At 44.3% G+C, this 23,384-nt stretch overlaps 1 protein-coding gene and 1 non-coding gene across 2 annotated transcripts; both read right to left on the reverse strand.

Annotated features, from left to right (window-relative positions):
• Positions 1–472: 472 nt before the first annotated feature.
• On the reverse strand, positions 473–22,797 carry CWC25 (CWC25 spliceosome associated protein). Its single transcript, XM_083147146.1, has 10 exons — positions 22,640–22,797; positions 19,802–19,974; positions 17,687–17,923; positions 16,955–17,024; positions 4,843–4,970; positions 3,926–3,995; positions 3,566–3,660; positions 2,924–3,016; positions 888–1,046; positions 473–733 (listed from the first exon to the last, which is right to left on the reverse strand). The coding sequence occupies exons 1-10, from the start codon at positions 22,655–22,657 to the stop codon at positions 619–621; spliced, it is 1,158 nt and encodes a 385-aa protein (XP_083003272.1). The 5' UTR covers positions 22,658–22,797; the 3' UTR covers positions 473–618.
• A 364-nt stretch (positions 22,798–23,161) lies between these two features.
• On the reverse strand, positions 23,162–23,233 carry TRNAC-GCA (transfer RNA cysteine (anticodon GCA)). Its single transcript has one exon. It is a non-coding gene; the product is annotated as a tRNA-Cys (tRNA).
• Between the last annotated feature and the right edge of the window lie 151 nt (positions 23,234–23,384).

Consider the following 23,384-nt stretch of genomic DNA (forward strand, 5'->3'; position numbering starts at 1 on the left):
GGGCTGCCTTGTTCAGGCAGGGGCTGGCTAAACTTTCGCCAGCTCCCGCGCGCACACGAGATGCTTGTGCGCCCTGTGGCGACAGAGCTCCCCCTGGGTCCCTGCCGCCTCCCCCCAACCCTGCCCGTCTTCCTGAAGCAGAGACGGGCATGGTCCCGGCGCCCAGCCACCGAGACACGCGAGACGCACGCGCATCCCAGTTTAATGGAGTCCCTGTCGGCCGGCACTCACCAGAGGGGGCGTTCTGGCAGGCGCCGAGCAAGGACAAGTGACGCTCCATCTGTAAATTAATGCCACTTTAAAACTACAGCCATTCTTGTTCAAACTCCTGCACCATAGGTTACTCACACCCCATTACATTTACCACCAAATGATACGCTCTTGGAAACGGATACATTTATCAAGCAAACACAATCATTTTTTTAATAAATCCATATTATACAAAGAGCTTAGAGAATAGATTTATCTGTAATAGAAATACAACAAATAGTTTAATAATAATAAAAACAATGTTACAAAAAAAATCTGTGACTTTGAATTAGTTTTGCAGAACAGAATAAACAGGAGAAAGTGGCTGTATAAAGGTCCATGAACAAATAGTCGCACACAGTCCCACAATTATCTTTTCATAAAGTTCCTGTCCAGGGCTGAGGCAGTGCGCTGAATTCCATGAATATTACGTTTGACTCTGTCCTCCACAGATGAGCAGGCTGCACTCTCCAGCTTCATATGACTGAAGAAGGGAGAGAACAAAGGTCTATTAGATGTATCGTTGGAGGCAAAAAATGAAAAAGGGAAAGTATATAAGGAAAGGGGAGGAAAGAGGCCATCACATATTGGAGGGTAAAGGACCAGTAATAGCTTCTATACCACTCTCCCATACTTACTGTATAAATTTGCTGTCCTTTCTCTGTTGATCATTTTTTTGTTCATTCTCCTCTTCTGTTTTGTACCTGCGGACATTACTTTCTCTGTCCAGCTCCCTCTTTCGGGCATTCTCCATCATCTCTAACCTACGAAGCTCAAGCTCTTCGGCAGAGAGCTTTCTGGGGGTAGAAGAGAGAAAAATACAAAATTGTCAAGCGCAATATGACTTACTAGTAAGCATGCTCAAAGCAAATGCTTCCAAAGCTAGTAGATGTAGTTTCACTTGCTGCCAACAGATGGCAATGTAAGCCCGCTCTAAGCAAATTCTTCCAAAGCTAGATGTAGTTTTACTTGCTCCAGATGGTGACATGCGGACACTAGACAAATATATAGATGATACTTCAATAGCCACAGACCCATGGTAGTTCCTCAATCTCCGGGATTAGACAAATACACTGCTAAATTATTCATCTAAATCAGCGGTTCTCAAACTGTGGGTCCTGACCCCAAAGTGGGTCCCGACCTTCTCAGCATGGGGTCGCGACTCCATGTTGCTGACCATCAGGCTGATGACTTTTCTAATCTCAGTCAGTGATTCAATGAGTCTGATAAAATCTGTTGAATTGTCTGTTACTTCAGACTCCTCCCATCACTTTGTGCCTCCACAATGCTGCCATGTATGTGCTGTCTGCTGCCTACACGTGTGATGTGATGACCTTCTGCAGTAAATTGCTGGGGTCCCGTAATTATTTTTGTTGTCTGATGGGGTCCCGGAGCAAAATAGTTTGAGGTCCCCTGATCTAAATGATTAATTCCGCCATGTACATTTACAGTAGAACACTTGGCTGCAATGAAGAAATCACACCATTTTTGCAAAACAAGATGCCTTTTGTATAATATACAATAGAGCTTCACTCATGGTTCCATTTATGCGTATACAGTCAACCTGCTGTTCTATTCAACAATCTAAGTGTTTATGACATCTCCATGTACTCCACATATAGGGCTAGATTTATGAAGCAGTGATAAGGGAGGAGAAGTGACAAAGTGCCTGGTACTTTATCACTGGCCAATCAGCTTCTGACTGTTAAGTTACAGGCTAGGTTTAAATAGGAGCTGATTGGCCGGTGATAAATTATCAGGCACTGTATCACTTCTCCTCCCTTATCACTGCTTCATAAATCTACCCCATATGCACTTAATCACATCCCTACTTATTTCATGAAGACACAAAATTGGATGTAGTCATTAACATTAATCTATAAATATTTTACATTTATAATATCAAAAGTTACTATGTCAACATTGATGAAATGTCACAGTTGAATATGTCAGCATCTGCAGAATGTTAACATTTTGCAGGGATTGGAGGGTTAAGGTTTGATACAACAGTGGGGGGTTAAGGTTACGCTATGGAAGGGAGTGTTAGGGTTAGATTTGGGCACTGGAAGACAGGTTAGGCTTAGGCTACAGGAGGGAGAGTTAGTGTTAGGTACTCGGAAAAGGGTTATGAGTTAGGGGAGAGGATAAGCAATACTCCCTGCCAGAAACACTACAGAAAGTGATCAGGACGTCACCACTGTACTGTAAAGAACACACTAAAGCAACAGGCAATTAGACCACCAGGAATGTTTTGTCAACATTTCTTCACTTTGCTGTATACTCAAGAACTTTGATCTACTTTTTTTCTGGTCATAAAATATCGTAGCATTTTAGAAAACATGTCATACCTTATGTAGTGTTCATTCTAGCGCCTGCTATCTTTGAAAACCCATGCAGTTCCTGTTCCCTGCCTGGGGTGTCGCTCTCTGCTGTGTTGCTTCTAGCACAGTGTGGTCTGTATATCAGCACTGATATGCAAACCAGACCTATGCTAGAAACATCACAGCAGACAGCAACACCCCAGGCAGGGAACAGGAACTGCATGGGTTTCAAAGATAGCGGGTGTTAGAATGAACACGATTACGGTGACAAACGTACCAAAAAAAAAAAGGGAGCATATGAAAGGGAGCTGCCAGTACACCAGCTCACCTGCAGGCAATTACAGTGTACTTACTTTGTGTACCCTGACACCCTTTGTCTCCTGTACTTCTCTTCTTTCTTTGGGGAGGGACTTCTTCCATGTTTTCTGTCTGTCCTGGGTCTTTCTCTGAAAGAGGAAAACAATAATTCATTATTAGTCATTAAACAATACCAGCCAGCTAGTACCTGAAAGATTATTCACATGCATATTAGGTCATATTAATGCCATGTTAATTCCCTCCTGTAAATTATTTCAGGTACTGCATCATATTTACACAGTTCCTTATTTTCTTTAAAATGCTGTTTTTATATAATCAGGCAGTTATTTATTGTTGTTCCCCCACATGCGGTAGATAACCTGATGTACTTGGTATCTTATTCAGATACCAGCAGAAATGTAAACATGCTTGGGATAGGCATAAGAATATCTATACAATCCGCTAACAAACAAATAGGGTTGGAATTGCCAAAAGGATAAAAGACAAAAGGGGCAGAGTAGATGGGCCATGCTGTGCTTATCTGCTGTCTGTCAAATTCTGTGTACGCTAGAGTGAATAGGAAACACTGTAATAAACAGCTCTAAACTGTACACTAAAATGGTTTTCAGTAACCAATCCTTTCATAATAAATGTGGTCTCTTTCAGTTTCAACTACAAAGTTTTACTGAGATACTCACTGCATTCTGTCACGATGGGGACTTCTCGAGTGACCCCCATGTCTGTCCTGCTCTGCCGGATCCTCTCGCTTGTTGCTTTTACTAGAATCCCGGACCTGCATAAACAGAAATGCTTCACTTTAGATACAAGCAGCCGCAAAAGTAGGATAGCAACATATATAGCCTACAAATTGGATTTTTGTACTCTCTGGAAAACTCCATTCTCAATCTTTCTGGAGACACACTAGTCTTGACTATTGGTTTTAGTAAGCTGGTAGAGTATAGGCACTTTTTTTTTTAGTACATATACTACTGTGCCAACAGACTAACCTCAATGCCAAATCTAAATACCAAATATTAGGAATACCACATCATAAATACCTGAAGTCCATAGCCTGGCACCTTCTGCCGAACGGGTGGAGATGGGGATTCTTGATGGTATTTTCGAGACCTGAGAGAAGAGGAAGGATAATGTTGAGGGAAAGGGGTTGTGAAGTGTTTAATAAACACAAAGTATTATTAGCAAAATAATAAAACAGTGATACTACACTATGGGGCGGTATTCAATAAAGCTGATTCGCCAGGTTTTTATGGCGATTTTGTGCTGTAAGGCGAATTTCTGACTAAAACGGTGAATCACCCTATTCAATGACCAGATGAAGAATACATTTCAAGGTTTTTTTCGCCATGATTCACCGAGTAGCAATCGCTATCTTTTCATGGTGAAGTGGAAGGTGAACTTTTAAAATAAAGTATTTTGTTTTTTACAATTGGTGTCAAAAAATCTGGAATTTTATTCTGAGGAGGGGCATGCTATTTTTATTCATGTCCTGTAATATATTTAATTAAATTATTATTATTTTTTTTACACAGACCAGCCAGCAGGGGGCCGGAGCTGAGCCACTCATTAGATATTCATATATTCACTTCACCCAATCATTACATATGCATGATCGGGTGTAGTGAATATACCCGGTCCCCTGCTGGCACCCCCGGGGGGCAGCCTGTGCTGCCTGGCTCCCGGGGAGCCCACCTCCCCCCCACAAACGTTCTGGGGCAGGCAGGGAGACTTCCATCTCCCTGCCTGCCACCGTCCTCAGGCTCCCTGCGGCGTCCGCCGCAGGAGCAGCGAGCCCCTGACTCGTTGAATACCGGAGCCGGCGAGGCTCCGGAACGCAGCGAGCAGTGTCGAATATGCAGCGAATCCTAAACAGGATTCGCTGCACGTCGCCAGTATTCACATTGAATACTGCCCTATGTGTTGAGGTTAAACCAAATCACAGCAAATACAATTCTACCTGCTACGCCTCCCATTATCCTGATCACTGCTATCCATATCACTGCCGGAGCTTGACCGCCTCTCCTTCTTTCTCTTTTTCTTTTCCTTCTTTTTCTTCTTGCTTTTTTTGTCTAGGCTGGTCTGCAACTGTTCCAAAAATGAGCTATTAAAAATTAATATCTGCATTCCCTATTAAACAAAATGCTTCATCTCCCTTACATAATGTCTAATACTTATACACCACTAATGGGTCCATGTATTATTTATTTGAGAGAGAGAGAGAGAGAGAGAGAGGAGAGACATAAATTACCAATCAGCTCCTAACTGGCATGCTATATGCTGAGCTTGAAAAAGAACAGTTAGGAGGCGGTTGGCTGATACTTTATCTCAGTCCATTTTCTCTCTCACAGGGCCAGATGCACTAAGCTTCAAAAGTGATAAAATGCAGAGTGATAAACAGCCAGCCAATCTGCTGCTGTCTAACATGTCACAGACTGTGTTTGAAAAATGTCAGGCAGTAGCTGATTGTCTGGCTGTTTATCACTCTCCATTTTATTACTTTTGAAGCTTAGTGCATCTGGCCCTAAAGGTGCACACACACTTGGCATTTTTACCCAGCGACGATGTGAAAAATCGCTGGTCTGAAGATGGCTCAGTTCATACACAGCTTTCAGCTCTCCATATCAGGACTCTATGGATAGCCGTCCACCCTGTTGCTCAGCTGCGGGTAATACCAACAGATAAGCGGCGGCGGCTGGCGATGATGTGGGAACATGCATCAGTGGTCATCGTCGGGGCATACACGCTGGCCGGCTTTTGAGCTGAAAGCAGCTCAAACAGTAAAAGTGAGCTGCTTTCCGCTCAAAATCACCCAATGTGCATGCGCCTTAAAGCTTAGTAGTAGTGCATAGACCCCTAAGCATGACCATATAGTTATCTTGTGCTAGAATCTCTTCCCAGGTACAATATTTGTGACTTGTTGTCCACACTGAAATGAGAGCTACCATGAAAGTACAGAATACAGCAAAATAATAATGGTATATCCGTTATATGCTTGCGGTATGCTGGCATTCACCATACCGATGCCTGCATCCTGACCAGCACCAGAATCCAGACATCAATTAGGCTGCTGGTCGGGAGGAGGAAGGGCTGTGTTTAGCTGGCGGGGAACAGTGGTTATGGTTAGGCACTGGAATAGGCTGCGGGAAGGGAGGGTAAGTATACTTATCTGACACCTGTCAGGATTCCCTCCTTCAGGATGCCAGTGTCCGTATACTGAAAACCAATATCCTAAATGCCTGTCATTAGTACATATCCCGCTAAACATTGCACCCCTATCTCTGTTTACAATGGAATCATTGAGGACAGATTATAAATTGTGGCACCAGGAGATGGGTAGAAAGAATATCAAAGACCATTTTAAAGTATCATTTGTAGCCAGTCCTCACCAAAATGCACTACAACCACCTCTCCGCTTCTACAATCCCTTCACTGGCTTCCCTTCCCTTTCAGAATCCAATTCAAGCTTCTCACACTCACTCCTCTCCCACTTACATCTCTGACCTGATCTGCCTTTCCGCTCCTACCTGTCTTCTTCATTCTGCTTCCCTACCTCTGGAATTAACTACCGCTCTCTTTCACACTCTTTACCTACCTACAAACTTCAAAAGGGCTCTCAAGACCCACTTCTTAACCAAACACAGCCAAATCTCACCTTAACTCTCTGATCAATGCTTACTGTCTACCCCATCTGGGTCATCCCTGTTTGTCTGCTTCTCCCCTTTAGAATGTAAGATACCATGAGCAAGGCCCTCTTCCCTCGTGTTTTTTTCTTCTCTGACTTAAACCATCTTTGATAGCACCAAAACTGGTGGTTTTCATCCACGCTGATACTTATTCCAGTGTCCTATGCAGCGATGTTTATATACCCTGCACTTGTCCTCAAATCTAAGTCACAGTTTTCTTATTCATTTTTGTACTCTGTAATTGGGCACTGCGAATCCCTTGTAGCACCATATAAATAAAGGATAATAATACTAAATTATTCCAATACGCTAGAAAGGTTTTTTTCCCATGAAGTCCCAAAATATTAACTTGAATTAAGGAGCTTACTATAGAATTGAAATTAAACTGAACTGGCTTCTTAAACCAATGTTACATTTGAGAAGTTATCTTGGATCACTGTGACTAGTCAAGGTTGAAATGTGACCAATGAACTAATGCCACAGAATGACCATTTAATCTCAACGGAGATACTTCAAGTAATCCTAAACCTTTGTAGTTATTATTGTTTATTTATATGTGCCACAAGGGTTCCGCAGCACCTTACAATACATAAATGAACAAAACCAAGAAAACAACAACCTACAGTACAAGGCAAGTTAGGACAAGTAACAGAAAAAACAAAAATGTTCCACCAAGGCGCTGTATACTTATGAGCAGCAGGGGTCTATAATGGTGGTCACCCAACCACCAACAGCAATTTCCAAAAACACAAGAATAGTCCCACTTGCGCTATAAGGATGGTTCCAAGAAATTTCTTTGATGTGTCCAATTCTTCTCTCACACTCGATAATATATGGAGGGAAGGAGAAAGAATGATGTATTAATATCCCTCAGGATAAAAGATGGTAAAGTCTCCTTTAAACCGTGCAGGGCATATGGAAATGGTGTATACCAACAGAGTTCCAAACGTCCCCGAGGTTCTAATGGATCACCTCAACCGTGCAGATATGAAATCGTGCTTACATGAAAGCTTACATTCATTAGGCTGTGTAGACTCCCATAAAGGTATCTTTTCACTAAGATGTCACAGTACTCCAATTCCAATAAAAACAACTTTATTAAAATGGAACAGCAGCTATCAGGGATTTCCAAAACAGATCAAATACCAGACTGGATGTGACCCGGGTATAGACAGTGGTGGTACGATATATGCTTGGAATCAAATCCCCAAACTGAATTTTTCATAAAAATAAGACACTTGATGACGCGTTTCGGCACACTGCGGTGCCTTTTTCAAATACCGTGTCTATAATAAAAATATATATATATATGTATATAGCACATGTGACATCTAAATCTTGCAGAATATATATATGATTCCAAAAGTAAACAAGGATTCTTACCAGTAACTCCGAGTATAGAGGTAAATCTGCTGGCGGCGCTGGTGCAAGCAACCGCCGTGTGTAGTATTCCAGCAGACTGTCATTCTGGTATAAAAGCCGGCATTATAACGCCGCAGTACCCGGAAGTGTGGTGTGATGTAACATCCGCCGGGAAACTGTGTGTGTGTATCACATAAAGGATCCCGTACTGCAAACAGGTCCCGTATCGAAGTATCCACTCGGGATTATTTACATGTAGGCTGACCATATAAGTCTCCTACATTCTTTATCGGGACACTAACTAATTCTATTAGTTGATATGCGGAGTGCGCATCCAGAAATATCTCGCGCGTCACCTCCGTCATCTAGTGTTACATAAATAGTATTCCCTCGATCTCGAGTGAAGAAACAGAATCCGCCATTTTGCTAAAGGGCGTCTCTGCATGTTTACTGATATCAACGCCATATTTAAAATGGGCTGTGGTGAATATCCTCAATACCCGAATGCCATTCAGTTTAGTTCACATAAACATTAGGTAATAAAGATAACAGTAATATATTTTCAGCACTAGTATATCAGATGAATAAATAATTCAAGAAATTCATAATAAAAATAATTCAAGAAATTCATAATAAAATGTACACACAATTTTTAAGTTAAAACACAAGATAAAAGGCAAGAGTCAAAAACACAGAAAACAGAAGGCAAAACAGGGGGGATATAGCTTACAAAAACCAACTAAGCTCAAAATCAACATTTAAACCGGCAGGGACAAGAGTTTTTAGATCAAAAATAAACCTCATCACAAATGGGAATCCCAGTCACCCCTTTTCCATATATTTTAAAGAAAAACATCAGTGTAAAACCAATGGCCTTAAAGCCTTTTGTGCTATTGCATGGATAGGGGAAAACTGGCGAACCAGAAACAGGGACATACGTTTGGCACAAACCGAAATGAGGTTTATTTTTGATCTAAAAACTCTTGTCCCTGCCGGTTTAAATGTTGATTTTGAGCTTAGTTGGTTTTTGTAAGCTATATCCCCCCTGTTTTGCCTTCTGTTTTCTGTGTTTTTGACTTTTGCCTTTTATCTTGTGTTTTAACTTAAAAATTGTGTGTACATTTTATTATGAATTTCTTGAATTATTTTTATTATGAATTTCTTGAATTATTTATTCATCTGATATACTAGTGCTGAAAATATATTACTGTTATCTTTATTACCTAATGTTTATGTGAACTAAACTGAATGGCATTCGGGTATTGAGGATATTCACCACAGCCCATTTTAAATATGGCGTTGATATCAGTAAACATGCAGAGACGCCCTTTAGCAAAATGGCGGATTCTGTTTCTTCACTCGAGATCGAGGGAATACTATTTATGTAACACTAGATGACGGAGGTGACGCGCGAGATATTTCTGGATGCGCACTCCGCATATCAACTAATAGAATTAGTTAGTGTCCCGATAAAGAATGTAGGAGACTTATATGGTCAGCCTACATGTAAATAATCCCGAGTGGATACTTCGATACGGGACCTGTTTGCAGTACGGGATCCTTTATGTGATACACACACACAGTTTCCCGGCGGATGTTACATCACACCGCACTTCCGGGTACTGCGGCGTTATAATGCCGGCTTTTATACCAGAATGACAGTCTGCTGGAATACTACACACGGCGGTTGCTTGCACCAGCGCCGCCAGCAGATTTACCTCTATACTCAGAGTTACTGGTAAGAATCCTTGTTTACTTTTGGAATCATATATATATTCTGCAAGATTTAGATGTCACATGTGCTATATACATATATATATATATTTTTATTATAGACACGGTATTTGAAAAAGGCACCGCAGCGTGCCGAAACGCGTCATCAAGTGTCTTATTTTTATGAAAAATTCAGTTTGGGGATTTGATTCCAAGCATATATCGTACCACCACTGTCTATACCCGGGTCACATCCAGTCTGGTATTTGATCTGTTTTGGAAATCCCTGATAGCTGCTGTTCCATTTTAATAAAGTTGTTTTTATTGGAATTGGAGTACTGTGACATCTTAGTGAAAAGATACCTTTATGGGAGTCTACACAGCCTAATGAATGTAAGCTTTCATGTAAGCACGATTTCATATCTGCACGGTTGAGGTGATCCATTAGAACCTCGGGGACGTTTGGAACTCTGTTGGTATACACCATTTCCATATGCCCTGCACGGTTTAAAGGAGACTTTACCATCTTTTATCCTGAGGGATATTAATACATCATTCTTTCTCCTTCCCTCCATATATTATCGAGTGTGAGAGAAGAATTGGACACATCAAAGGAATTTCTTGGAACCATCCTTATAGCGCAAGTGGGACTATTCTTGTGTAAGTTAGGACAAGTACATGGTAAATAAAGACACTTGCATCACTGCTGTACAGGGAACCAGTTTTACTAGAAAAAGTTGTTAAAATTAAACTACTACTTTAAAAGTTGAGAACAATGCTGCTTTCACACTGCAAAAACCTGCTTAGACCAAGTATTCAAAACGGGTCTTAAAACCGGTCAAAGCAGGCTTGATGCCCCTTTCAGACCGCACATAAACCTGGTCTTAAACCGGGTCTAAACAGGGTTTCTGGTGTGAAAGCAGAACGCAAAGGCATCCTTCTCCTTTGACCCCTCCCTCCTACCTGGGCAGGGCATCCAGAGGCGTGAGTTAATTACCGTCTCCCGGACACAAGATGATTGCTGTGCCCCTCTCTCCTCCAGGGGCCATACCGTTCTGCCCGGCCTCCTGTCTAGTGACAGGAGCAGCGGCCAGCATGAGGCGGAAAATGCTTCCTGGGTGGGGGACCCCCAACCTTTTTTCATATCCAATGACCGTACTGCATATTTAATTAGCTCTTAAATATTCACTACACCGCTCATTAGATATGCACAGAATGGGACCACTATTGGCTGGGTCCTAAATACCGTTTCAGACTGCAAAAAAAAGGGTCTGAAATGTGCAGGACCCTGCTTTTTTACGGTTTTAAACAATCAGTTATTTTACAATGGTAAATTCACTCTGGACCTTACAGACTGCATATATTACCGTTTTGAAACGGTAAAAAAATGGCACAATACCCGGTAATATATGCGCTCTGAAAGGGGCATAATACTCACCATATACTACATTTTCTAAACGCCACTTATACCTAAAAAAGGGATTTTTGTAAGAACTTACCGTTCGAATCCCTTTCTCTGATATGGTCCTGGTGACACAGCTCAACACTGGGATGTAGGAGGGTCCGAAGGAGCCAGGCACCTATCCTAAAGCTTTAGAGGGTAGGCTCCTCCCCTACTGCATCCCTGGACTCTTCAGTTCAACTTTCAAAGCCACTGGAATACATTAACTCAGTACAAACACCTGCACATTATCTGTACATTTTATAACAGAAACTGTTAACTTTTAACCATTTTAACATGAACATCATGAAATTCTGGCATACTTACTGAGCGTAAGGGAGGGATCGCTGTGTCACCAGGACCATATCAGAGAAAGGGATTCGAACGGTAAGTTCTTACAAAAATCCCTTTTTCTCTTTCAATGGTCCTGGTGACACAGCTCAACACTGGGACGTTCCAGAGCCGGTCCTTTGGGAGGGTACGCTCAGGTCTGCAGCTCTCAGCACTGCTCGCCCGAATGATGCGTCCTCCGACGCGAACTCATGGAATCTATAGAATTTGGCAAATGTGTGAACAGATGACCAAGTGGCAGCTCTGCAAACCTGCTCTGCTGTGGCCCCATGTCGAACCGCCCAAGAGGTGGCAACTGACCTGGTGGTATGCGCATTTATTTTGGCCGGTACTGGTCTACCCACTTTGGTGTAAGCAAAGGCTATCATAGACCGCAACCACCTAGCAATAGTCTGCTTAGATGCAGGCCAACCAATTTTGTGTACGTCATACAATACCAACAATGTGTCAGTCTTCCTGACACTCTTCACTCTGTCCACATATATGCGTAAGGCACGCACAACATCCAAAGTTCTCAATTTGTCCCTTTTCTTAGAACCCTCTGGGGGTTGAAACACAGGTAGAACAATCTCCTGATTTAAATGGAAGGTAGATACCACCTTCGGTAAAAACTGAGGCACTGTTCTTAAAACAGCCCTGTCATCATGAAAAATTAAGAAGGGAGATTTACATGATAAAGCTCCCAACTCTGAAACTCTTTTAGCAGATGCTACTGCTAACAAAAATACTAGCTTCCACGTAAGAAACTTAAAGTCAGCCGACCTTAAAGGTTCAAAAGGTGCCTTTTGAAGGCATTCCAAAACCAGTGATAGATCCCAAGGAGCTACTGGTTGCTTGTATGGAGGCTTCAACCTGGATACTCCTTGTAAAAAAGTTTGAATTTCCGGCAAAATGGCTATCTTTTTCTGGAAATAGATGGACAAGGCCGAGATCTGCACCTTCAGTGACTGAAGGCTTAGGCCCGATGAAAAACCATCTTGTAAGAATTCCATCATTCTTGATAGCTTAAAATGAGATGTATGAGCCTTTCTTCTCTCACACCATCGAATGTAAGTCTTCCAGACTCTATAATAATTTGCCGAAGATACAGCTTTTCTGGCCTTTATCATCGTCTGTACTACTGCGTTAGAAAACCCTTTTCTTTTTAAAATGATGGTTTCAATAGCCAGGCCGTCAAAATCAATCGATCTGAATCCAGGTGATTGAATGGGCCTTGTCTTAGAAGGTCTGGTCTCAGAGGTAGACGCCATGAGTCCACAGACAACCTCTGAAGCCTCGAGTACCAGGATCTCCTTGGCCAATCTGGGGCCACTAAGATCACTGGAACCTTCTGCCCTTGTATTTTCTTTAGAAGTCTCGGTAACATTGGTACAGGTGGGAATGCATAAAGGAGATCTCCCTGCCAGTGAATAGTCATGGCATCCACTGCCTCCGCTAGTGGATCCCTTGTTCTGGCATAGAACCTGGGCACTTGACGGTTGATCCTGGATGCCATCAGGTCCACATCCGGAGTTCCCCACCTCGAAGTGATTTGGTGAAACACCTGAGGGTGTAAGCTCCATTCCCCTTCCTTGAGCTCCTCCCTGCTCAGGAAGTCGGCTTCTATATTCTCTATCCCCGGGATGAATATAGCCGATACAGCTGGAACATTCTGTTCCGCCCATAGGAAGATTCTGGACACCTCCCACATGGCCAATCTGCTGCGTGTACCTCCCTGGTGATTCAGATACGCCACAGCTGTGGCATTGTCGGTCTGAATCCTCAAAGGGAGGTTCTGTAACCTGTCTCCCGCCAAGGAAATCACTTTCCAGACAGCTCTCAGCTCCAAGATGTTGATTGGTAACGCTGATTCCTCTGCCGTCCACAGGCCCTGAAGCCTGAGATCCAGGACTACTGCCCCCCAGCCCCTGAGACTGGCGTCGGTAGTTACTATCAACCAGTCTCAGGTCTGTAATGACCGACCCCACTGAAGTGAATCTATTTCTGTCCACCACTTCAAGGATTCTCGGGTGTCCGAAGACAGCACTATCATCTCGGATTTCATGGTCAAAGTGTTTCCTGACCAGGCTGACAAGATGTTCCATTGGAACCTCCGAGAGTGGAACCTGGCAAATTGAAGCGTCTCGAATGACGCCACCATCTTCCCCAGAAGCTTGAGGCACCTCCATACTGAAATGCTCTGAGCCCTGAGAATCTCCTGGACTAGGGTGACCAGATCCCTGGCCTTTACCTCCGTGAGGAATACCCGATGAAGATGGGTGTCTAGTATGACTCCCAGGAATTGGAGCCTTTGCGACGGTACCAACTGAGATTTTTGCAAATTTAAAATCCAGCCGTGAGCCTGCAAAAAACTGATGGCCTCTGCCAAATGACTCTGCAGCAAGACTGCTGACTCTGCTTTGAACAGGAGATCGTCCAAATAGGGTATGACTGTGATTCCCCTGAGCCTCAGCACCGCCGCCATTACTGACATTATCTTTGTGAATACCCTTGGCGCGGTTGCTAGCCCAAAGGGTAACGCCCGGAATTGTAAATGCAGGTCTCCTATGGCAAACCTCAATAAGGTCTGATGCTCCGGGTGTATAGGAACGTGCAAATATGCGTCCTGGACATCCATGGACGCCAAAAATTCTCCCTGGTCCAGACTCAGGAGTACTGACCGTAGGGACTCCATTTTGAAATGGTCTACCCATAAATGAACATTTAGGGATTTCAAATTTAGTATTGGTCTGAAAGACCCGTCTGGTTTGGGCACCAGGAACAGCGTGGAGTAAAAGCCTTTCTTCCACTCTGCCCTGGGGACTGGTGTAACCACCCCTTTCTCCAAAAGGGAGTGAGCTGCTCTCACAAGAGCTGTACGAAGCCGTGCCTCCTTTGGTAAGGTTGTGGGGATGAACCTCTTCGGAGGCGGCCCTCTGTAAGGGATTTTGTAACCCTGTGTTATAATATCTAACACCCAGGCATCCTGGCCTAAAGCAGTCCAAGCGTCCCTGAAGAGTGTGAGACGCCCCCCCACTTTTGTCACTGTCGGGCGAAGCCCCTGACAGTCATGCAGAGGGTTTATCCTCTCCCTTTGTGGCTGGCTTCTTGTGAAAAGAGCCAAATTTTGACTTCTGTGTCTTGCCTCTAGAGGACTGAAACCTTCCCCTGAAAGACTGTCCTCGAAAGGACGCACCACCTCTAGGGGAGGGCCGAAAGGACGGCTTAAAAGCAGAAAATCTTGACATCTGCTTTGCTGAGGAGGCCGGCAGGAATGTACTTTTGCCGCCCGTGGCCTGTTTTATAATCTCCTCTAGCTCGGTACCAAAGAGTACCTTTCCTTTGAAGGCTAATGTTTCCAGAGCCTTCTTGGACTCATTGTCTGCTTCCCAGGCTTTAAGCCAAAGCACTCTCCTGGCATTAATGGAGACTGTGGACACTCTGGTAGCCATTTTAATAGCTTCCTCCTCTGCTTCCACTGCATATTCTGCTGCTGCCTTAATCTTTTCTGCAAGCAGTAATGCACCAGGGTCAGCCTGCAGCACGGTGCATAATTCACCAGCCCACTCTATCATGGCCTTAGAGACCCAGGCTGAAGCAATAAGGGGCCGTAAGGTAAACCCCACCCCTTCAAAGATAGCTTTGAGGTTTCCCTCCAGCTTTTTATCCACAGAATCTTTGAAAGCTGCACCGCCCTGTACTGGTAATACAGTAGCCTTGGACAAACGTGCCACTGAAGCATCCACCACTGGGACCTTTTCCCAGAGCTCCGCATGAGACTCTGGCATGGGGTACAGACTAAGGAATCGCTTAGGCATCTGAAGCCTCTTATCAGGAGTTTTCCAAGCTCCTTCTAATAATTCCTGTAACCCCTCATCTGAAGGAAAAGTAACAGCCTCCTTCCGCTGTCGCTTAAAAACACCCTTAACAGGAGTCTTATCCTCCACAGTCAGCTTTAAAGCCTGCTTCACAGCTACAATGAGATCCTCTATACCAGCAGCAGAGTTCTCTTCCAAATCATCACCCTGATCCCAGGGGATGTCATTATACTCTCCTTCCTCTTCATCTACCACAGTAGTTAAAGCATAAGACCTTCTAGGGGTCCCTGCCACATCATCCATTTTGTCCAGCATTTCACTGAACCTGTTAATCCCTTTTGCAGTATCCTGCATCACCTGAATCAGTGCAGGATCTGCCTGGGTAAGAGGCAAGGAGCCAGACGACTGCTGAGATGATGGCATAGGTCTCTGTGATTCTACCAGCCCATCACTCTGCCTGTCCAAAAGCTGCACCAAAGCGTTTACTGACCTGCCTAGGGCCCTGGCCCACGCAGGTTCCATATGCTCTGCCCTATGGGGATCGCTGCCCATGGGTCTCACATCAGCGCAAGTAATACATAAGCCCCCCTTGGCCATCTGCTCAGGGACAAACTTTTGTGTGCAAACATTGCACGCGCTCAGTGCATTAAGGGCTCCCTCCCCCAAAACCACAGCCTGATGCTCAGACATGATGCAAGTGATAATTGTATATCTAACAGTATACACAGTGCAAACAATTGTACAAGCGCTTATACAAAGTCAATGCACCCAGTCACTTAGCTGTCTGTAGGTTTCTCTGCGGGGAAGCGATGCCCAGGAAATCCAAGTCACTCTGCCAGGATCAATTCGCCAGCTCAGCTCCGCTGCAAGCGTTCTGAAAGGCGCCAAAGTCAGAGTGAAGGAAGAGACCAAAGTCCCTGCTGCTGCGGGGTCCGTGACCTTTTGGCGCCAACCACCCCCAGCTAGCCGCTCCTTAGGTAGGATTTCCTTGTTCCAGTGTCTCCCCCTCAAATGGGGACCACTTGGAACATGCCTGTCACAGCGCTGCTGTCCTCTCAGTCAGGAGCTCAGCGTGTAAGCTCCGCATAAAATGGCCGCCGCCATCACGGAGCGCCTGTCCCCCATGATCCCCACCTAACTGTGGAGCCGGTTTCAGGCAGCTCCGGAGCCCAGGCAGCCTCTTAATAGAGGCTATGAGCGCAGCACAGGGAGACCAGACAGCGTCTACCCTGTGCACAGATAGCTGACAGGACGCGCTTCTGTCAGCTCCTGCTGCGCTAGCAGTGTGAGGATTCACTATGAAAATCCTCACACTGTGCCTACCTAGCTAGGGTAATAGTTAATAAAATAATAAAAATCCCCTAACTACTCTAATTCTTCGGCTGCTCCTGCAGCCCTTTAGAATAGCACCCACTCCAGTGGGCACCTAACACGAACTGAAGAGTCCAGGGATGCAGTAGGGGAGGAGCCTACCCTCTAAAGCTTTAGGATAGGTGCCTGGCTCCTTCGGACCCTCCTACATCCCAGTGTTGAGCTGTGTCACCAGGACCATTGAAAGAGAAAATACATTTTCACGCTTGGTAAATTAGAGGCAATCAATTCATGAAAAGAAAGGCTGACTGAATATTGGTCCAATACACAAAACTGATACATATGTCAGTAGGTAGCAGTAGGTACAGTTTTAGATTAACGCACAAACGCTATATAAAAAAATTAACTTACCAGTTCTCTAATCTTCTTCATCTTCACGGGATTCTTAAGCACTTCTCTCCTTTTCTCGTCTTCTCTTTTTCTACAAACAATAGAGCAGAAGAATCTTATAAATAGCCTCATATGAAAATATATTACCCACAAGGAAAAGTTTGCTGTGACATTCCTAAAAATATATGTAAGTGTGCATATTGTACAACATAGATGATGACTATAACTATGGTACTATTAATGTGCAGTGGTAATCATAGAATGTACAATGATCCAATTGCTGCATAATATCAGGTCCGGATCAGGGAGTGCTGGATTGCCATGTAAAGTACAGTGATTGCCTAGCTGCAGATTACCAGGACAGGGTCAGAGTGTTAGATTTCTTTATACAGTACCACACAGTAAATTACTTGCTGCAGGTTATCAAGATAGGGTTACATGATGCTAGGTTTCTATATTACAAACATCTTATTGATGCAGATTATCTACAGTATTTTATATCATGTATAATGCTCTATTATGCTACAGATTTCAAGGACAAGATGCAATATACAATGATCTCCTGCAGGATAACTCTGGACAATTGTATGTGACTAGTTATCAGCCCATTAAAATGATGGATCATCATGTCAGTAATGTCTGTGCCTACATAGCTGAATGGAGCAACACTAGAATTCTCCCCATAAAGGGGAGTCTTTTATTACATATGAAGTGATCCACTTTGATAAATTATCAAATATTGTTGATAGTAACCTGATCATAAATAGTGGATCCTCCCGGATCTTGTTTGCAATATCCAAGGAAGAAGTGGCTCCAGAAGCAGTAAATATAGATCCTGGGAGAAGTCCAGTCTCTGTGGAAGGTCCAGTTTCAGGGTCCTGCATTTTATCAAGAATGAACTTGTCCACTGGCCTACCTAAAAGATATTCCTCCCTATTAACCATGCCTCCTGGCCCTTGATACATCCAGTCCAACTTTTCATCTTTCTTTCTGAAGATAGAGGAGCAAGACACAATTTAACAGCTAATAAAATAAGAAAAAGACAAATATAAAATTTAGTTCCATACAATTCCAAGAAACAATATTTCGAACAACTATATCAGAATCTGTTTTTAAAGAATATTTGTATCATTATAAATGGCAATTTCCCCACAGATTAATCTGTGTGCATGATAAGAAGTTGATTTAATTTAAATCAGCACTGAATTATCTAAATAGCTATCAGAAAAATCAGAAAATCATTATTATGCTATTTATATAGTGCACACACATTCCGCAGCGCTTTACAGAGAATATGTGAACACTCACATCCGTCCCTGTCCCAGTGGAGATTACAATCTATATTCCCTACCACATGTACACGCGCACAAATTCATTCTAGGGTTAATTTTTGTTGGGAGCCAATTAACCCATCAGTATATTTTTGGAATGTGGGAGGAAACCAGATTCCCCCGAGGAAACCCACGCAAGCACAGGGAGAATATATAAACTCCACACAGATAGGGCCATAGTGGGAATTGAACCCACTATGCTGTGAGGCAGTAAGGCTAACCATTACATATGGCCAGATTCAGATGTGGTTGGAGTTGTTATCCTTGCTGCTTCCTATACAGCAGGAGATGTCTAATACAATAACTGCTGCAGTAATGATCCATATTGTGTCATAGGACGCAAGCATTGGATCACTCATTGGTCAGCTTGCGGCACCCAAGCAGCGAGTCTCAGAGGCCAGGAGATCTCTGTATAACCATGAAGATCAATTGGCTTTTCCTAAATAAAAAAGGAAACCTCCAAACAACAGCAGACTTCATCACTGACAGTATGCTGCAGAATGTGTTGCAAGAGCTGTTTGCATAAGCACAGGTGCTGTGCATGGTTCATAGCCTTTGTTACTAGTACGCACTTGTCCCCATACCTCGTACAAGAAATCCACCGGAAATTGGGCACAACTCTACATAGCACACAGTTCTCCTGGCACAAACAAAAATGCTTGCTAATGTTACCAGCCAGTTACACCTATTCAGACACAAGGGTGTATGCTTGGTTCCTGAGCATGTAAAAGTGCCAAAGCACAAAAGATACGCCTATAAAACAGACATGTTACAGTCCGTGTCAACTCCAAAAATGGGAAAATTTCTGCAAATGCTGACTGTTCATAGCTAACAACCGTATTCATTTGTAATGTATTTTAGGGAATATTCGGGAACATAGACAGTTGAGAGTTGATTGGCTGGTGCTTTATCTCCACTCTCCAGTTTAGCTCTTCTCCAGGCTTAATACAACTGCCACATTGTTTGTGAAATTACAGTTAGGAGCTGACAGGCTGTTCCTTTATCTATCCTTATCACTTTCCACTTTACCTCTTATTAAGGCTTAATACATTTGGCCTGTTGGGATAATTCACTCGAATTCCCTTGAGCTGCTACTACAGGAGTCTGCCCTGCAGAAATAAATGTATTCCTGTGTGCAATATGGACTGCTATAGGCATAACAATCAATGTTGCCTATTGATTGATGGTGCTGTTCAACATTATTTATTTCCAAGTATAATTATACTGTCTCTCTGCGACAAGTGTCATTGCTTTGGTATTATGTTTTATTGTGCCGTGTCCATAGGTTCCTTCCAATAATTCCATCTTGTCAGCACTGCTAAACATATACTGATGGTCTCTGTGGTACACAAGCTGCTCGTTTCTAGGCAAATGGTGTCTGGGAGACCCGGATCAGCATGAGCATTGTAAAATTCACAAAACTACCCTTGTGCTAGGAGCCAAAACCTTTGCCAGGCCATAGAAATACAGTTTTACATGAGGAGGACAATGATTGGCTACACAATTGACAGCATTCTCACTCATTATAGTCTCTCACTTCACAGCTCCTGTATCCTCCGCATATTTCTGCATCTCTTCCCGCGCCCTCTCTTCTCGTAGCTCCCGCTGTAGCTCCTCGATTTTCTTCTGTTCCGCCTCATGTTTTTGCTCTGCTTTCCAAACTTTCTCCACATTGCGCAATGTCTGTGGGTGCCAGCTTTTTTTCAAGTTCTAAGGAAATAGATTTAAAAAGCACACAAAATTAAGAACATATAGTAACTTATGATATTTAACCACTCTAAACTATTTGTTTTCCTCAACAGCACTTATACACAGTTATATCCCTATTTAACTGGTTGTCACCCATGTGTGAAAACGGGTAGCCCTGGCTTCAACCTATGATTTGTGTCCCAAGTCCTCGCTGGGATGAATTGGTAATTATGTCTGAAAGGGGTACAACACACAGTGGAATCTGTCTTGGTGTATGACAAGTCTCATGCAATGAAGTTTGGACCCTAGTGTAAATGAAGACACTTGATTGGAACCCAGAAAGATTGTTGCAGAAAGCATAGATCCCTATGCTGTGTACATCCTCTACATACACTGAAACACTTGTTATAGCCATTTCATTTCTAGGCCATCCATTACTTCAGTGTGGTATGTGTTTATTATAATCCTATGCAGTGGTCGAAGTGGGGCGGTATACAACGGTATGGTATACCGCCACTTCTCCACTGTATTTTTTTTTTTTTTAAGTAATAGGAGTGTGCAGACTAGTGTCTGCACACTGCCTTTACCTCCGCCGCCCGCCCCTCCCTCCATTATGCGCCCTGAGGGGAGGAGAGAGCATTGCTCGTCTCTCCTACCCCTAACTGTGTGTCCCTGTGACTGCGGCGTCCACCAATCAGAGCTCGCGGGCCGGCCAATCAGGAGCCGTCCCGTGAGCTTTGAATGGCGGATGGCGCAGCCACAAGGAAGTGAGGGGAAGAAGAGATGCGTGGTGCGCTGTGCTCTCCTCCCCTGAAAAGGGAGCAGCGGCGCCGACCCAGTTCTCTCCCCAGTGGCAGCAGCAACAATGGTGAGTGTGCTGCTGCTGGGGAACACCTGGCACTGTGGGGGCATACTTGCTGGCACTGTGGGGGCATACTTGCTGGCACTGTGGGGGCATACTTGCTGGCACTGTGGGGGCATACTTGCTGGCACTGTGGGGGCATGTGTATCTGACAATGTGACCATGCCCCTTTATAGGTGCCCACGGCCCCTTTTCTGGGGGGGGGGGGGGGGGGGCAGCGCGCATAAAAAAATCCTTTGTTTTTCCATACCCCCACTTTGAGCACTGATCCTAGGCATTAAATCTCTGTTCACCAAGTAAACCTATTTTTCCACAAAAATTCATAATTCTAAAAAAGATGTGCGAAAAACAAGTGTTCTATGCCACAGAAACCAATGCATGTGTTTATGTTCTACATAGAAAAATAATGGCAGAATGTCTTATTGGCAACTATGGCACCATTTTCCCTCGTCTTGCAGTTACATGGACATGGTTAATGGTGCACATTCACACGGATGTTTTGTGCTAGTTGTGCTATGTACTAGATCACATCTAGTTCAAATCACATGCAATACGCTAGAACAGTGTGCGATTTGAACTAGATGCAATGCAATCTAGTACAAAAATTACTGCCTGCAAATACTTGCATCACAAGCCAAAAGAAACACGGTGCAATTTGAACTACAAGCAATGCTTTTAGAACTGATAAGTTCAAAACGCATCCAAGAATGTGAGGGCATCTAAAAGCATGAACACATGGGGCGACAGGTTGACAGTGCTCGCTCGACACACATGCGTTGCACCAGCAATGTATGCGGGACTATGTAAAAACCGGACCCAGACTACACTCCGGACCGCCGGACAGGACATCAAAATCTGCAGTCCGGAGCTTGTAGGGTCCGGTCCGGGGGGTGTCCTGTCCGGGGGGTGTCTTGTCGGGGGGTCCCTGTGATAGCTATCACCAGGGACATGGGAGAGGGGAGATTACAGCCTCCCCGGGTGGTCCGGACCGTCCGGTTTTTGCTACATGCCCGGACCATACAGGGAGGCTTTATTCTACCCCTCCTCCTCTACCTGGTGACAGGTGTGACAGGCAGCCCCCCCCCAACAGGACACCCCCCGGACCGGAGGCTACAAGCTACAAAATGCTTTTGATATTCGGTCCGGCGGTTTTGTCCTGGTCCGGTTTTCACCCACATACCTCCCAACTGTCACGATTCCGTCGGGACAGTCCCGATTTTCGGGTCCTGTCCCGACGTCCCACCCGCGGCAGGCATTGTCCCGCTGCGGGGGGTGGCAGTTGGGAGACCCCCCAATCTAGTAGAATAGACGCTGTGCGCATGCGCACAGCGTCTATTCTCGTATGAAAATGAGGTCGCGGCTAATTAGCATAAGCCGCGCCCTCATTTGCATACGCCCCGCCCCCTTTTCGGGCGCTATTTCCTCCAGCCAGAAGTTGGGAGGTATGCACCCATACCCAATGTATGCTGAGCGATCTGTGAGAGAACATTTTTGACTTCATGCAAAAGATGTAATCAGACGATAGCGACGTGCAGGACTAGTTATCACTATTGCTAGGGGTATACACCTGGGGGCGATGTGTGCTTTCTAGCTTAGAAATAGCCCTAAAATCGCCCCATGTGTATGGGACTTTAGGGTGAATGGGTCTGAATCAGCTCCCGGCAGGGCTATGGCTATTTAGGAAACAATTTTACCCTCTAGGATATTAGGGTGCACAAGCTTATTATACCAGCCCCAGATCAGATATACACAACGCGGCGTTGTTATTATTATTAACTCTAAAGCACCCCCGTCTTGTGTATAAGAAAGCGCGTAATTCTGTACCAGATCTCCGCCTCCCATGATTGCAGCGACGGCAGCACCCTCTCTCCGAGCGCCCCAGCAGCAGCAGGAAGCAGAGTCTGTCACCTACACGCACAGACTCGGTCGCAGCCGGAAGCAACAGACTGAGAGAACAGTGAAAGGGAGGTCATGTGACCGGAGACAGCGTGCAGCAGCATCGCCTGCGACGTCACGTACAGCTGGCTGCGGCAGGACTTTTGGGACTGGATACATAACAGCTCATAATAATGCTCATGTGCTCGATGCGCAGACTGGATCTCGTAGTTCAACTGTATATGGAGAAAACCAGTGCCAAAAATCCATACATGCATAAGCACTAATATATTACATGTCTGTATTACATGTCACACGCATCATACTTTGGCTCTTCCTACACACGGGGGAGCTCGATGCACATGGATAAATGGTGAATCATGTCACATTGTAGATGCAGATGTTACATGTTACGTGGGTGTAGATTTTTAACGTTTATTATTTAACAAAAGTGCCACCAAAATACTTTGAAGGGGGCACCCGGATTTGAACCAGGGACCTCTCGATCTGCAGTCGAATGCTCTACCACTGAGCTATACCCCCTCCCATGTTTTGTATCAGAATACATACATGCATGTAAGTCTGCCTGTCTCTCATGGTGTGTACACATGGTTAGATATGGTTTCCGATATTGCTGATATAGTGAACATTGGAAACCATATGCTGCCGATGCGCACACCCGTGTGAGCGCAAA

The sequence above is a fragment of the Crinia signifera genome, chromosome 6, assembly GCF_055691185.1.
Source record: "Crinia signifera chromosome 6, ASM5569118v1, whole genome shotgun sequence".
Taxonomy (NCBI): domain Eukaryota; kingdom Metazoa; phylum Chordata; class Amphibia; order Anura; family Myobatrachidae; genus Crinia; species Crinia signifera.